Raw genomic sequence first — 14,024 nt, 5'->3', positions numbered from 1 at the left:
ATTCGTATATCCGCTTCCCGTATTAAAGATTCATATTAAAAATACACGAACGATTAGGAATAACACAGTATGATTGATTAAATAAATTATTTATTTTCTAGATCACGCCTGTCTCGTTTATTTCCAAATTTTTGCTGAATTTGTTGTATTAAAAATAATCATGAAATTAAATCGAAGAAAAATATGAAATGAAAAAAAAGAAATATATTGGTCGTACCCATACCATAAACGATAATTGCCTATTTATATCCTTTAGAGAATACGTTCGTGTAATTAAACTCAGTTGGAGTAGGATGGTCATTGACGTCATCCTCCGAAGATCGAAGCCTGGTCCTGGTGCCTCGCGAACAATGGGAAAAGCGAGTAATTTGTCCGATCGGCAAACGTTCCAATTGGACACGTTCCCAATTACGATCGCTTATATATATGTGTATGTACGAATCAACGAAGGATAATGATAGAGAAGGCTACGATTATTGAAAGGATTAACGACACATATCAAAATAAGATCTATTCGTTGATGCAAATCGCTTTATGAAAGAAATATTTTTACTTTAAGAAGCATTATATATATATGTGTGTGTGTGTATTTAATGTCTTCCTATTCCGCTCCTAACGTCAAACGAAACAGAGCATGACATCGCCGCGAAGAGAACGACTGGACACAGTTTGTTGGCAAGCGATTTAGAAAAGCGCGAAAATATAAATCTTCCGTTATGGAAACGAACAAATTTCTAAAACAATAGTACTGTTAAGAATAAAACCTTAGCTTTTCTGCGAAACACACACGCAACACATACATGCCGTTCAAAGGCCAAAGCGATTAATTCCAAGTTTGAGAATATTTTTTTTTTTTTGTTTTTTAAATCTCGAGTGCAAGAAAACGTTTGGTTTCATCTTCTCGGTTAACTTTTTACATTTAAAATAAATTTCTTCAAATGAATTAACACCGTTAAATGATAAACAATTCTTTTTATGGCAGATTAGCAATAAATAACGTATCTAACTTTATCAATTTTTTCTACTTCTTGTTTTGGAGAGTTAATAGATACTACAAATGAATAGCTTACGTATGTATGCCTTGATCTTGAAATTTATCATAGTTTGTATGTTTAAGTCTATCTAAGAAGTCTAGTTCATCTAGACTTGATTTCAGGAAAATCATCAAAAGAATAACTTATTCTTTTTCTTTTTTAATCTTTTGAAAAAGAAAAAAAAACTTATTACCCACCAGGATATTCTCGTATCGCGACGTAAACGATCATAGCAGCGTCGTACGTGTTGACAAAGTCCCAGACTCCATCGGTAGCAATTATAAGAAAATCCTCGGTACCGTCTAAAGAAATGCAACGTGTATCCGGAGTACTAGTTACATAGGGTTTGTACTGTACATCTCCTGAAAAGAAAAAGATAATAAATATATTTTTGAATCAGTGAAAAGTATCTTTCGTTGGAGGACCTTCTATATAATACACGTATATATTTCATTATTAGAATCGATAACTTTTATCATGTATTAAATGATTGAAATATCATTGATCGTTATTGATAAACTAAGATAACACTTGATCATTTACAATAATCCATAGCAACCTCTGAAAACGTACCGCTATATAGTATAAAGTAGATATGTATATATGTCTGCGTTCGACCTGTTCTTAATTAAATGTAATTATCTATTTAATGAATAGCTTGGCTAATTTAAATAACGACGCAACTCTTGAGAATGCTTCCGGTTATTATAAATTTATGTTGCTCCTTCTCTACTATGTAGAGATTAAAGTAGATACACTGTAACGAATCTCTACTGATAAATAACGATTCTAGACGTATAAAGCGTTGATTTCACACATCGATCGTATTCGTTACGTTAATTCATAATTCTTATAAATTTGTTTAGAAAATCAGAAGAAATGATTAAGTCGATACCGAAGATAATATACGACTTAAAAAATTCGACATTTAATTTACTACCTAATCATAAAGTATGTACAACTTGCTATACCACATAAATAGTATAATAGATTGTTAATTATTCCGCACATATAATTCTACATGCCACCCAGTAAAGTGTGTATTCGTTCGTAGCGTAGCTGCACGTAGTATTGTGTCAGCGGCTGAACGGAACCAAGAACAGGATACCCGACACGCGTCCAGAATTTTTTTTCTTCTTATTTTCTATCATCATCCAAGCCATAGTTGGCCAACGACCGACACTTCGTTGAACTCGACCCTACTTGGCTTCTTCGTGCGTGTGTGTATATATTATAAATACATGTGTATATATATGCAAATGAAGAAATTTTGGTCTCCAAACGAAACTGGTACTACATTATTTTAGCTATAAATTGTAAAAATAATATTTAATTTTAATCTATAAATATCTTTTTTTCTCAAAATTAACATTTTTACAATCATTCACATCCTTGAAACACGAAAATAACATTATATTCATTTCGTTAGATTCGTATAAATTTAAGTATCAAACATAGCAATTTACACATATTATTACTATGATTAATCGAAAAAATAATTTTACAATAATTTGTGATATGAAAAAGATTTTCGTAGATATCTTTCGTATCGACGGAATCATAATTCCTTAACTTCGGTCGGTAAATTTCAAATTTTATCTAAAGATATACGGGATGACTTTATCGACCGAAAAAGCCATCTGTCGGAGAATATCAGTTAATTTGTCGTAAAAAGAAAAAGTTGGTGATAATCTGCCGAAAATAGTGAATACGGTTGCTGGGAGACAGGGCGTCGTTGGAAAACTGACAATTGCTTGAAAGCGATATATAAATCGTCTACCAGCGAACTTTGTGTAAGTAATGTGAAATGATTTTGATGATCACGTTTATTCTAATTTAAAAAAAATAATTGCCACGCCTTTGAAACTGCGCTGTTTCTTTATCTCATTTTTATTAACTCATCCTTGCTTCGACAGATTAAAATATTTTTTTCTCTTTTCCTTTTCTTTTTTTTCTTTTAAGAAAAACAGAAACAATATGTGATTTGCATGAACAATAATCAATAAAACTACTCACCAATAGCACGAGATACAGCCAAAACTCCGTTAACTCGTACTGTGCCTTGATTAAACGCCAGCATCCCACCCATTTGTTGTATCCTCTCGGATTCATCCTATTGAAAAATGAAAAAACGAAACAAAAAAAGATTATATTCTTCAGTTTGTATTTCATGATTTAATAAACACTCTATAAACATATGTGTTCCTTCCTTCATCTCTTTTTAATTGTTTGTATGAATAATTAACTAACTTCAGTTTTTTAATAAGCTTTCTGTATATAAAAAATTTCTAAATTCTAATATATTAACAAGAACAAAAAGTAATTTAAAAATTATACTATAAATTTATAGGTTCTAAAGATTAAGTTCTTGTGTGCTAGAATGACTACTCCAGGTACACAACTTGATAGCGACAGAACATTATTACAATTCAAAAACTATGAAGAATATTTAAATTCTTTGGTAACTCCTGTGGATTTCTGTTATTTAAGAAATACAAAAGTTGCAAGTCAATTAGCAGAACTTGGTTATAGATGTACAGGAGAAACTTTAGATAAAGATACTTTCTATCAACGTCTACAAATTGTCAAAGATTTGTTGTATCCAATTCCCAAAGCATATCATCTAACTTCTGAATTTTTAATTCCTTTTGACCCGCTTATGCAAGAACTAGCAATCCGCGAACGATCTAATAGACTACATGTATTATCAACCGTTATATTTGTACGACATAATCCGCGACTTCAAGTCGAAGTGTCAGGCTATATAGACTACAACGAAAGACTTAAGACGGAAGATTGGCAACCATATTTCGAAGGAAAAAGAAAGCTTTGGCCTAAAATTACAGATTTAACATACTATCATTGGAAAGTAGGAAAAATGCAAGTAAATGTTTCATCAAATTATGAACCAGTAATAGATTCAAAACATGGCCTTTTACTTAAGAATATTCATGATAGAAAGTATATTAATGTTGATCCAAAGGCAATTACACCAGGTGTAGACACTACAAGAGTACGCATATATAGTGATGCATATAAACATGTTATCTTATACGATCATGTAATTAGAAGAGTTGTTGTTGAATGAAAAATATTTGTTTTATAATAATGATTTCGTATGAAAAACGATTAAGAAAAATGCATAATCTTTTATTATTTAAAAATAAAATATATTGTAATCAAAATCATGCAAATATATAATCATAAATATTTACTTACGTATCGAGATAGTCTATGAGGGTATACTAGTTCTTCCACTTTGCCACGTTTCACTAGCATAGCCAAAGAATCTCCTACCCAAGCAATATATAATTTTTTATCCAATAATAATACACAGACTGCAGTCGTACCTCCAATTACTTTCTGGAAAAACAAGATAGTTTTATTAAAGATAATTTTATTAATATAATTTCTTAAGAATAATTTTATTAAATTACTCCTACAAAAAATCTTACTTGCGTTCTCTCTTTTTCGATAAATCTTGTATCAGTAGTGTGAAAAGCGTCACATAAGGCACGCTCTGGATCTGTAGGATAATATATACTCTCTGCTAAATACTGATGTAGGTGTGTAGCACAATAGACCGCTGCATCTTCTCCTCCATGTCCATCAAATACTGCGAAGTAACTTGCTAAGGAGTCATTCTATGATAAAACATGCATGTTTACCATTATATTGATACTAACAAATTAATAAATAATGAAAAGATGATAGTGCTTATTCACCTGTACATTACAAATGGTATGTAGGTCGTAAATCTCTACGTGTCTATCCTCCATTTTTCTTTTGCCATTCTTCAGTGCGGCACTTCTTGCCAAAGGTGGCAATTTCGAAGAAGGTGGGGGTAACATTGCTAATCTACTATTGTCTAAATAGCGAGTAAATATTTCATTTACTTTACTCGTAACTGCTTGCATAAGTTTGAGCGGAGCGTATGCTGTCAAATAATTGAAAATAAATAAAATTATTAATAGATTCGTCAAAACACATAAAATATATATAAATATAAATGTAAAGAATAAAATTTACTCACATTTTGTTTCTAATTTGAACCCACATTCTTCCGGTTGTTTCTCGCATAATTCTTTTATTTCTTGCAATACAAGACGAACGAGATATCCTTGTAAATTACGTGGACAACGTCTATAAAATCGTAAAAGACATCAATTAATTACACGGAATTATATATTTCAAATATAAAAAATACACACGCACACACACAAGATGTTGATTAACTTCGCGCGATTATACGAACACTCTGAATATGTCGCATATCCCCTTTAATAAAAGAATTTTATAAAACGTATTCACGTATAAAAACAATAATAAAATAAACGTAATTAGGTTTTATAAATATCCTCGTGATTGTATCAAGATGTTTCTATTAAAATAACTTTTTCTTTTCGAAATTTATTAGAATGGAATAAAAAAAAAAAAAAAAAATAAAAAATTCTGTCATTTACATAAATAAAAATTCAAATTCGGTGCAAAATTATCTAAAGTATATGACGTCATTAATATGGAAGGAAAACATAATAAATTGACCAATCATGAGTCATTCGAATCGAAAAATTATTTTAACGATTAATTATCAGAAATTCTCTCTTTCTCACATACACACGCTCTAAACTTAATATTTAAAAGCCTCTTGAAATAGATGGTAAAAGATAGCATATCATAATAATAGATATGACAAGTTTATTAACTAATGACAAAGTACATTGTAACGATTCGATGCGTATCAAGAAATATCCAAGAAAAAAAAAAAAAAAAATCTTTCGAAAAAAATTATCCGCAAGCAGAGACGATAGTACGACGTGCGACCAACGCAGATAATCAAGAGATTACGAAACTTTGTACAATTTCATTTCGATGGATCGTTAACAGGAAAACGGAATATCGAAAAGGAAAAAATTTATTGGAAGATACGAAAAGGAAGCGAATAAAAAACAAACGAGACGTTTCTTGAAAGAAACATATTCAACACTATTTTTACAAACGAATTTCAATTAAAAAATTAAGAAATGGCACCGATCGTTGGAACTTATCAACACGAACGTAATGAAAACATCGACGAATACTTCAAAGACTTAGGTAGGATTTTGATTAGGAATTAGAAAAATTTTATTATTTTTTCTATAATATCTTGGAAAATACATAATATAGAAATATATTATATCTCGTAATCGTTATTTTATATATAGGGGTACCATATATCGCACGAAAAATGATGGGTTTGGCAAGTCCACGTTTGGAAATTTCAAACGAAGGAGAAAAATGGACGATTCGTACTGTATCTATGATGCGTACAATAGAATTAACGTTTGCTCTTGGAGAAGAATATGACGAAGGTTTACCTTCTGGTGAAACATTAAAAGTAATCACCGATATTTTTTCTCATTAACTTGAATTTGCACATATTCTGCAAGTTCATGCATTACGTATACGACATACTTCTTATACTTCTTTAGAATGTTACAACAATGGATGGTGACAGTCTCGTGACGGTATCATACAGGCCTGATAACAGCAAAATCGTACGGAAGTATGATTTCACTGACGACAGTGTCGTCTTGGTAAGTTATACTACTAATTCAATCATTTTTATTTCGATTTTTAATGATTTCATGCTGATTCATTATTATACTTTTTTCTTTTTTATTTTTTATAACCTAATAAGAGGAAAGAAAAGAGAAAAAACAAAAAAGAAATAAAAAACACCATTTTTTAAATCAACTTTCGTAAGATCTCACTTCGTGATATACGTATATTACATATAAGTATATATACATATAGTATGTGTGTGTATATATATATATAGTATATAGTATATAGTATATATATGTTTGAATGATCATGGTCGAATGATCTTGCTTCTAAGTAACAACATATGAAAAATGCCAACATAAAAAGTGCAAACAAAAGAATCAATAAATAAACTGTAAAATGTGATAACAAAAAGTTTACAGAGTTGTGCCATCTGGAAGAATAAGATTGATATTTGAAGAAAAAATATTTTTCATTGATATATGATTCTTCTTATAAGAAATATTATATATATATATATATAAATGTTATTATTTTTTTTTTTTGTTTCAGACGATGTCTAGCGAAAAAAGCGAGGTTATGGCAAAACGATATTTTAAGCGACTTCCTTAAATCTTTGACTACATCTTAATGATTTTTTATTTAGTACAGATATTATATATATATATATATGTGCGTGTAGGTGTGTATATTTTATGTACACTCTTTTGATATTTTCATTTATCGTTCTAATGTAACTCATATAATAATTCTATAAATGAATAAATAAAAAAAAAAATGATTAATAAAATGATTAATAATATTATATTTTAAATGTTTGCTATTGCTTATCTGTTATCAAGTCACATGTTACGTGATACGCGATGAATATTACAGGTAGATAAAAAAAAAAAAGAGAGTAAAAAGAAATTCTTTGACGTTTGTTTACGTCATAACGAATTATTCAGACCTTGATATATTTTAAAACGCTTACTAAACGTTACATTTTTAGTCGATTACAACAATGATTCGTGTCTATAAAAATTCAGCTTTGCTACTCAGTGGTTAACAGGATTATTGGCGAACCGCAAGGGAAGTATTAAAAATAGGAAGATGCATAATGATTTTTTAGAAAACAGATATATTCTTATTATTAAATTCGTATATGACTATTTTTGCAATGATTATTTATTGTACAAAGAAAGAAGATGACGCAAAGAAAATATTACGTATATATATATATATATGTGTGTGTGTGTATTTTAAAATAATGCAAGATCTTCGCGCCAAAATATTAAAGATATTCCATTTTTATAGATACAGTTATTTCTTTTTTCTTTCTCTCTTTCTCACTCTTGTCATTAAAACCCACGTTCAAAGATTAACGAGACACAACGAGCACACGATAACGTACGTTGAACTAGCTTACGCCAATCGGCGAATTGCGATTTAAATTTTAACAAAGAGCGGGAAAATTAAATGACGATTATAATAAAATTAGAACGACGCATGAAGAAATACGAATTTATTGAAATATTTGTATCTGTGATAGAAAGATTAAAAAAAAAAAAAGAAGAAGAAAAAAAAAGAAAAGAAAACGAGAAATGAAGGTTAAAAAGAAAGAAACATAATCAGATAGTATACTTACGGTTGTTTGATGTATTGCAGCGTCAAGTAGATGATCTCACCAATGAGTTCCGTTTCGGTGATACTGTAAGCATTAACCTTCATAGGCAATTGATCCTCCGGATTAATTTTTTTAACGAACTCCTCGAAGTATCGTCTATATTCTCCGAGATAGTCAACAAGATCGTTACTAGTTTTCGCGGCCATCCTCTCGTCGTTTGTATCTTTCGTTCTGTCGATGCGAAAGTTACGCGCGCGGCCGCGCGCACGCGTACGCGTACGCGTGAGACGACGCGAGCGGCGACGAGGCACGATTGCTCGAAGAAAGATCGAAGAAAAAGACAGGGATTCGCTTTGATATTGAGAAAGAAAGAAAGAAGAATAAGAATAAAAATAATAATAATAAGAAGAAGAAGAAGAAACACGAATGAGTCACACCAACGATCTATCTTCGTAGTAGCTTGCCCACGAGAACGTATCGTTACTCTATCGACGCGTGACGCGCCTTTCTATACACGAGCGAGTAGATAAATGAGAGGACGCGAGAAAGAGAATGAGAGAGAGGGAGAAAGGGTGGATGGAGAAGGGGGAGGACTGAGTGAATGAGTAAGAGAGAGAGGGAAAGGAAAGAAAAGGGAGGTTGCGTCGCGTCGAAGAATATAAAGGCTATAAAGTCTTTGTGATTCGTTGGTCGAAACCGCTCCCTTCGAAATACACGCACGATGTTTTGTGTACAGATTGCGTCATCCATTCAACATGGCGCGGACACCTCACTTGGTAACTATACGCGGTCTATCCAACGAAAATTGAGTTTTGATCGCTTTTCCATAGAACGAGAATTGTCGAATATCCTTCTTCTTCTTCTTCTCCTCCTCCTTCTCCTCTATAATAATGATGACGATGATACGATTAATTGCGATTGTTCAAGGAGGATGCACCCCGCTGCCGCTCACATAACGCGTTCCTCATGCCTTCCACCGGGTGTCGTCGTAGTCGCCTTTTTGTGATCGTTCGCATTCTCCTTCTCTTTCCTACTTCATCTATTACTCTCTCTCTCTCTTTCTCTCTGGGAAGGAGTGAGGGTAAACACTTATGTAGCAGCGTAACCGAATTACAAAAAATCTTCAGCTGCGCATGACTGACACAACTACGCGCACGCCCACGTGCTTTCACGATACTCTCTCAAGTTTCCGCGTGCGTACGATCTGTTATTCTTACCTCTTCTTTTCTTCCCCCTCCCTCTAGCATTCCCTTTGCTTCTCCTACCCGTTACATATTTCTATTTTACTTCGTCCTTTTTGCTCGATTTTATCTCTTCCTTTTCATTTCAATTACGTAAGTACTCAAAGAATACCAAGTTCACATTTACATGTATCTCGAAGTAATAGTTAACAATTTTCACTTTTAATTTGCGATAGAAAATTATTTACTACTACTTATAAATGTATGACAAAAAAGAAAACTACATTATGACACAGTATTTATCTATCATCTCTGATGTCTCTTGCGCTTCTTTGGTCTTCATCTTTTCTAAATAAGAATTTTTGTAGTTCTCTTGCATCCATTCGGGTAAAGGACTATTCCAATTTTCCGGTGGTTTATCTCTCTTTTTCCATATTGTATTCCCAAAATGTCCTTTTAATCTATTCATTCTACGTTCTTTTTCACTTTCTATTATTGCATTCTAAAAATAAATAAAGTTCTATCGATTCAAATATATTATTGTATTGAATTTATACTTCAAAACTTCAATAACTAGAGTTAATCAATTTAAATAAAATTCTTGGAATAAGGAATGAATCTTATACAAATAAGTAATTTTATATAATTATTTACATACGTATGCTTCTTCCGATTTTTTTTCTTGCCAAATTTCACAATTTTTAAAATCCTTTTCCCATGAAGAACAATCAATCTTATAGCCATGTATAAAGTATTGATGAAAACGGGATTTCCAATACCTGCATTCATTGTACTCATCTTTGTATATTTCACATGGTCTTATCTGGAAAATGAAAGTTATTTTATATTAGTTATATTATATTATTAGAAACTGATGAATTATAAATAAATATAATTGACTCAAAATAAATGTATTATGTAATGTTTGTGAGTATATATAATATTTTTATTTTATAATATATAAAAAAATACTTGCCATCCAAGCATGCCTAAATTGATTATTTTCTTCTGGCGTTACTTTAGACATTTTTACAATAATATGAAGTATTAAATTTTAATGAACTATCAGCAAAAATATTCTTCGATAAGGTTAATTCTTCTATTCATAGGACATGCATCGATCTACATGAGTAAATCTTCTATTAATCAAAATCTCTTTAACGCTTTCACAATTCGCCATGACAATTTATAATTTCTTTCATAAATATTTATAAAACAAAATTACTTAGGTTACGATACGTTGAACACGTGACTTACAGATCCATATACGAACGATACTTATAGGATACTAATTCTATTCGAATAAACGATATGAAACATATATAATCAAATCACTAAACTGACGTATTATTGCGCCATCTGCTTTGCAGATATGTCATGTACTTAAATTATAGATTATATGTGTAAAGAAAAAAACGTTGAAAAATTATTTACTTATTTATTTTACTGCATATGTTAGGAAAATTCTCAATCGTATAATGATGGAAGAATGGATATACGAAAGTTTATCTAGTTTACTGGACTTCCCAGTTCCAGAAGAATTGATACAGTAAGAATAATTTTGTTTACTATATTTATAATTATACAATTTTTGTTTTTTTATGAAACGTGTTTTTAAAGAATTTTTTTAAACATTTAGCTATATTTTAAAAATACGGAATGAAAGAGATTTAGACGAATATCTTAAAACTTTATTGGATTTGAAAAATCCAAAACATAAACAATTTATAACAGAATTGAAGAAAAAACAAGGTTAGTACTGTAATTATATATATATATATATACACACACACACACGCACGCGCGCACGAACTATACATATATATATACACGCACATACATATCCATATACATATGAATTTCATTAGAGTAATAATTTTATTAAATAAGATATTAATAAAATTTATATACTATAGCTGCTTTTTGTAATGATCCAGCTGGATATAAGAAAACAAATGATAATAATGAAGATTGTAAGAAAAGGCAAAATGAAAAAAAAAAGAATAAGACTAAAAGCAAAGAAAACATACAGGTATATACTTTCAAATATCTATGATAATTAAGATAAAATTCGATTTTATTTTAATGATTTCAATAGTTTAAAAGATCTTGCAAAATTATTTGTTTATAGGTTCAAGAAATAAAAACAGATAAAACAGAAAAAAAGAAACCAAAATTTGTAAACCTGTATTCGCAAGAAGGACGTGATAGAGAAACTGTTTTATTAAAGGGTATGTTGATATAATTTGAATAAATATATTCAATAAATATTGTGTGTGTTTGTGTATTGATGGTTTCAAATACATCCATAATAGTATTGAATTTTTTAATTCTTACTGTATATGTTTCAGGTAGACATAAATGTGATTGTGAAGCAAGAAAGCATTCTCTGATAAATAATTGTACTAATTGTGGTAGAATAGTTTGTTTTCAAGAAGGATCTGGTCCATGTTTCTTTTGTGGAACATTGGTATGTTCTCGCGAACAACAAGCTATACTTTCTAGTAATACAAAGCAAGCTGATGATTTATATAATAAATTAATGGATCGGAAACCCAATAAGGGTTTGGAAGAATCTATTAAACAGCGCGATAAACTTCTAGAATATGATCGTAATAGGTATATTTAAATGCAATATTTAAATAATACAATGAATGTCTTATTATAATATTTTATATCAATAAAATTTTGAATGCACAGTGCACGACGTACGAAAGTAATTGACGATGAATCAGATTACTTTCAAACAAACAGTACATGGCTCACATCTGCAGAACGAGAAAGATTACGGAAACGTGAAGAAGAAATCAGTGCCCAAAAACATGCATCTCGTTTAAGTAGAAAAGTAACTTTAGATTTTGTTGGTAGAGAAGTATTTGTTGGTCACGAGGAGAATCGTGAATTCAACGAAGATCAACTTGAAGATCTATATGAAATGATGTTGCATACTGATCCAGAAAATAGCAATATTTATCCAAACATAGATTTCACCAGTCCAATGGTAAATACATAATCTTATTACTTATCATATTAGCTGAGAAAATAATAAAAGAGAAACTGAAGGTGATATTTGTCTCATATAGTATATTAAACAAGAAGCAAAGTGCTCTACTAATAAACAAACATTGAGCATAAACGCAAATAGTAAAATTCAGGACAAAGAATATTTGGAATTAACAGATCAAGGTTTATGTTTAAGTATGCATCAGCCATATGCTTCACTGTTGGTAACAGGGATAAAACTGTAAGTATAGCACTATAACTTTATATAACATAATGTATAACTTCATTACTGCAGTATTTAATTATGTTATAATAAATATATTTTTTTAAAATTAATAAGTCACGAGGGTCGAACATGGTATTCTTCTCATCGAGGAAGATTGTGGATAGCATCAACAGCTAAAACACCTACTAAAGAAGACATTTCAGAAGTAGAACATATGTATCGCGTTTTAAAAGATGGTAAGTGAAAAGTTTTTTTATTTTTATTTGGTATCATATATTTTTTATTTTTCTAGAGAAAATCAAATTTCCGGAAAACTATCCTACTGGTTCTTTGTTAGGCTGTGTAACAGTTATTGACGTTTTGTCTCAAGAACAGTACAGAAAAATGTATCCTGAAGGAGAAAGTGAAAGTCCTTATGTTTTTATTTGTGAGAATTGTTATACTCTTCCTATCAAATTTCCTATACAAGGAAAACATAAGATCTGTAAGTAATTTTATAATCTTCTTAACAATTATAATAAAAATCAATTATTTTATTTTGAATTTTTCATTGCAGATAAATTAGATAACAAAATTCATCAAGCTGCTATGAAATCTTTAGAAAAAGTTATAAAGGAGAAAAAAGAATGATTTATTACATTCTCTAATTTAAATATGTTTATGCATTTATATATTTAAAGATATAATTTTACGCACATATGATAATCTTATATAGACCAAATAAATACATTTTTAGAATCAAATAACGTTATAAATACCAATTAATTACTTTAATTTTTCCCAAAATATTCATGATTTAATAAATACATATTTAATTATTAAATATAAATACTCATATAAAAAAGAAACAATTATCAAAATATAATTCTTTCAATGTATACAAAACGTAATTTATTATCTGTTTACAATGTGAATAACATTATTAAAAAATTAATTGCATGTTATGTAAGCACAATTATTGTAAGACGATTATCTTTACATTTATTGTACAGTTTATATTATTTTCTGTTGTGCTGCACTTATCCCACTATTTAAATACATCATTAATGAAAAAATATCAGTTCTCTCAGATATTAGAATAGTCAATTGATATATTAAATATACATTAATATTTTTCTAATTTCTGAAATATAGAAAGGAGTAGTTTTATAAAAACAAAAATATTATATATATAATATTCTACCAAAGTTCGATTTTAATTTTAATAGTTTAATCAGTGTTTCTCTCGATACATGTGTTAATTATATTGATAAAATAATTTTCTTCTAATTTTATATCAAACTTGTCTATGTATATATGTTACTTGTCAATTACTAAATCTAACAAACTTCAGAAATTTGGTATAACTTATTAAGCACCTGAATTATGCAAATTAAAAAGAAAGTGGAAACACACATATTTTCTTAAATACATAGTCTTATTTCTCT

At 29.7% G+C, this 14,024-nt stretch overlaps 5 protein-coding genes across 8 annotated transcripts in view; 3 read left to right on the top strand and 2 right to left on the bottom strand.

The window, feature by feature from the left end:
* LOC122632685 (protein phosphatase 1E) overlaps nucleotides 1-8,771 on the bottom strand; it is a gene marked incomplete at its 3' end in the record, with an annotated part of 53,460 nt that extends 44,689 nt beyond the window's left edge. The window contains exons 1-7 of the mRNA XM_043819811.1: nucleotides 8,209-8,771; nucleotides 5,068-5,177; nucleotides 4,760-4,971; nucleotides 4,490-4,678; nucleotides 4,254-4,397; nucleotides 3,051-3,147; nucleotides 1,232-1,396 (exon numbers count right to left, since the gene is read on the bottom strand). Coding sequence (XP_043675746.1) covers nucleotides 1,232-1,396; nucleotides 3,051-3,147; nucleotides 4,254-4,397; nucleotides 4,490-4,678; nucleotides 4,760-4,971; nucleotides 5,068-5,177; nucleotides 8,209-8,393 — 1,102 coding nt within the window. The remainder of the gene's footprint in view (nucleotides 1-1,231; nucleotides 1,397-3,050; nucleotides 3,148-4,253; nucleotides 4,398-4,489; nucleotides 4,679-4,759; nucleotides 4,972-5,067; nucleotides 5,178-8,208) is intronic.
* Nucleotides 2,678-7,317, top strand: LOC122633393 (fatty acid-binding protein, adipocyte-like). 2 transcript variants are annotated; one of them, XM_043821220.1, is made up of 5 exons: nucleotides 2,678-2,827; nucleotides 5,922-6,128; nucleotides 6,239-6,411; nucleotides 6,506-6,610; nucleotides 7,134-7,317. In XM_043821220.1, the coding sequence occupies exons 2-5, from the start codon at nucleotides 6,059-6,061 to the stop codon at nucleotides 7,191-7,193; spliced, it is 408 nt and encodes a 135-aa protein (XP_043677155.1). In that variant the 5' UTR covers nucleotides 2,678-2,827; nucleotides 5,922-6,058; the 3' UTR covers nucleotides 7,194-7,317. The 2 variants fall into 2 exon arrangements, with proteins under 2 accessions (XP_043677155.1, XP_043677163.1); XM_043821228.1 differs by lacking the exon at nucleotides 2,678-2,827 and having other exon boundaries at nucleotides 5,836-6,128.
* Nucleotides 3,370-4,259, top strand: LOC122633378 (cilia- and flagella-associated protein 299-like). Its single transcript, XM_043821195.1, has one exon. It carries the CDS (start codon nucleotides 3,415-3,417, stop codon nucleotides 4,120-4,122), a length of 708 nt encoding a protein of 235 aa, XP_043677130.1. The 5' UTR covers nucleotides 3,370-3,414; the 3' UTR covers nucleotides 4,123-4,259.
* Nucleotides 8,772-8,785: 14 nt separating the features above from the next.
* LOC122633363 (activating signal cointegrator 1) lies at nucleotides 8,786-13,379 on the top strand. Of its 3 annotated transcripts, none has more exons than XM_043821183.1 (11): nucleotides 8,786-8,963; nucleotides 10,828-10,917; nucleotides 11,008-11,120; nucleotides 11,285-11,400; nucleotides 11,500-11,599; nucleotides 11,720-11,987; nucleotides 12,069-12,369; nucleotides 12,452-12,612; nucleotides 12,712-12,833; nucleotides 12,890-13,081; nucleotides 13,154-13,379. In XM_043821183.1, the coding sequence occupies exons 2-11, from the start codon at nucleotides 10,847-10,849 to the stop codon at nucleotides 13,225-13,227; spliced, it is 1,518 nt and encodes a 505-aa protein (XP_043677118.1). In that variant the 5' UTR covers nucleotides 8,786-8,963; nucleotides 10,828-10,846; the 3' UTR covers nucleotides 13,228-13,379. The 3 variants fall into 3 exon arrangements, with proteins under 3 accessions (XP_043677118.1, XP_043677112.1, XP_043677103.1); XM_043821177.1 differs by lacking the exon at nucleotides 8,786-8,963 and adding an exon at nucleotides 9,257-9,380; XM_043821168.1 differs by lacking the exon at nucleotides 8,786-8,963 and adding an exon at nucleotides 9,393-9,521.
* On the bottom strand, nucleotides 9,538-10,706 carry LOC122633385 (UPF0545 protein C22orf39 homolog). The gene is made up of 3 exons (XM_043821208.1): nucleotides 10,345-10,706; nucleotides 10,027-10,191; nucleotides 9,538-9,870 (listed from the first exon to the last, which is right to left on the bottom strand). Exons 1-3 carry the CDS (start codon nucleotides 10,393-10,395, stop codon nucleotides 9,649-9,651), a joined length of 438 nt encoding a protein of 145 aa, XP_043677143.1. The 5' UTR covers nucleotides 10,396-10,706; the 3' UTR covers nucleotides 9,538-9,648.
* Nucleotides 13,380-14,024: the final 645 nt, after the last annotated feature.

The sequence above is a fragment of the Vespula pensylvanica genome, chromosome 1, assembly GCF_014466175.1.
Source record: "Vespula pensylvanica isolate Volc-1 chromosome 1, ASM1446617v1, whole genome shotgun sequence".
NCBI classification, from domain to species: Eukaryota; Metazoa; Arthropoda; class Insecta; order Hymenoptera; family Vespidae; genus Vespula; species Vespula pensylvanica.
This window is presented reverse-complemented; position numbering and strand designations above follow the sequence as displayed.

Coding starts and splice junctions, on each gene's coding strand:
- LOC122633378 (XM_043821195.1), top strand. CDS start 3,415: ATGACTACTCCAGGTACACAACTTGATAGCGACAGAACATTATTACAA.
- LOC122633393 (XM_043821220.1), top strand. CDS start 6,059: ATGGCACCGATCGTTGGAACTTATCAACACGAACGTAATGAAAACATC. Junction 6,412..6,505: donor CTTCTGGTGAAACATTAAAA/GTAATCACCGAT, acceptor ATACTTCTTTAG/AATGTTACAACAATGGATGG. Junction 6,611..7,133: donor CTGACGACAGTGTCGTCTTG/GTAAGTTATACT, acceptor TTTTTGTTTCAG/ACGATGTCTAGCGAAAAAAG.
- LOC122633385 (XM_043821208.1), bottom strand. CDS start 10,395: ATGTCTAAAGTAACGCCAGAAGAAAATAATCAATTTAGGCATGCTTGG. Junction 10,192..10,344: donor AATTTAGGCATGCTTGGATG/GCAAGTATTTTT, acceptor TTCATTTTCCAG/ATAAGACCATGTGAAATATA. Junction 9,871..10,026: donor AAAAATCGGAAGAAGCATAC/GTATGTAAATAA, acceptor ATTTATTTTTAG/AATGCAATAATAGAAAGTGA.
- LOC122633363 (XM_043821183.1), top strand. CDS start 10,847: ATGATGGAAGAATGGATATACGAAAGTTTATCTAGTTTACTGGACTTC. Junction 11,401..11,499: donor AAAGCAAAGAAAACATACAG/GTATATACTTTC, acceptor ATTTGTTTATAG/GTTCAAGAAATAAAAACAGA. Junction 13,082..13,153: donor ACAAGGAAAACATAAGATCT/GTAAGTAATTTT, acceptor TTTTCATTGCAG/ATAAATTAGATAACAAAATT.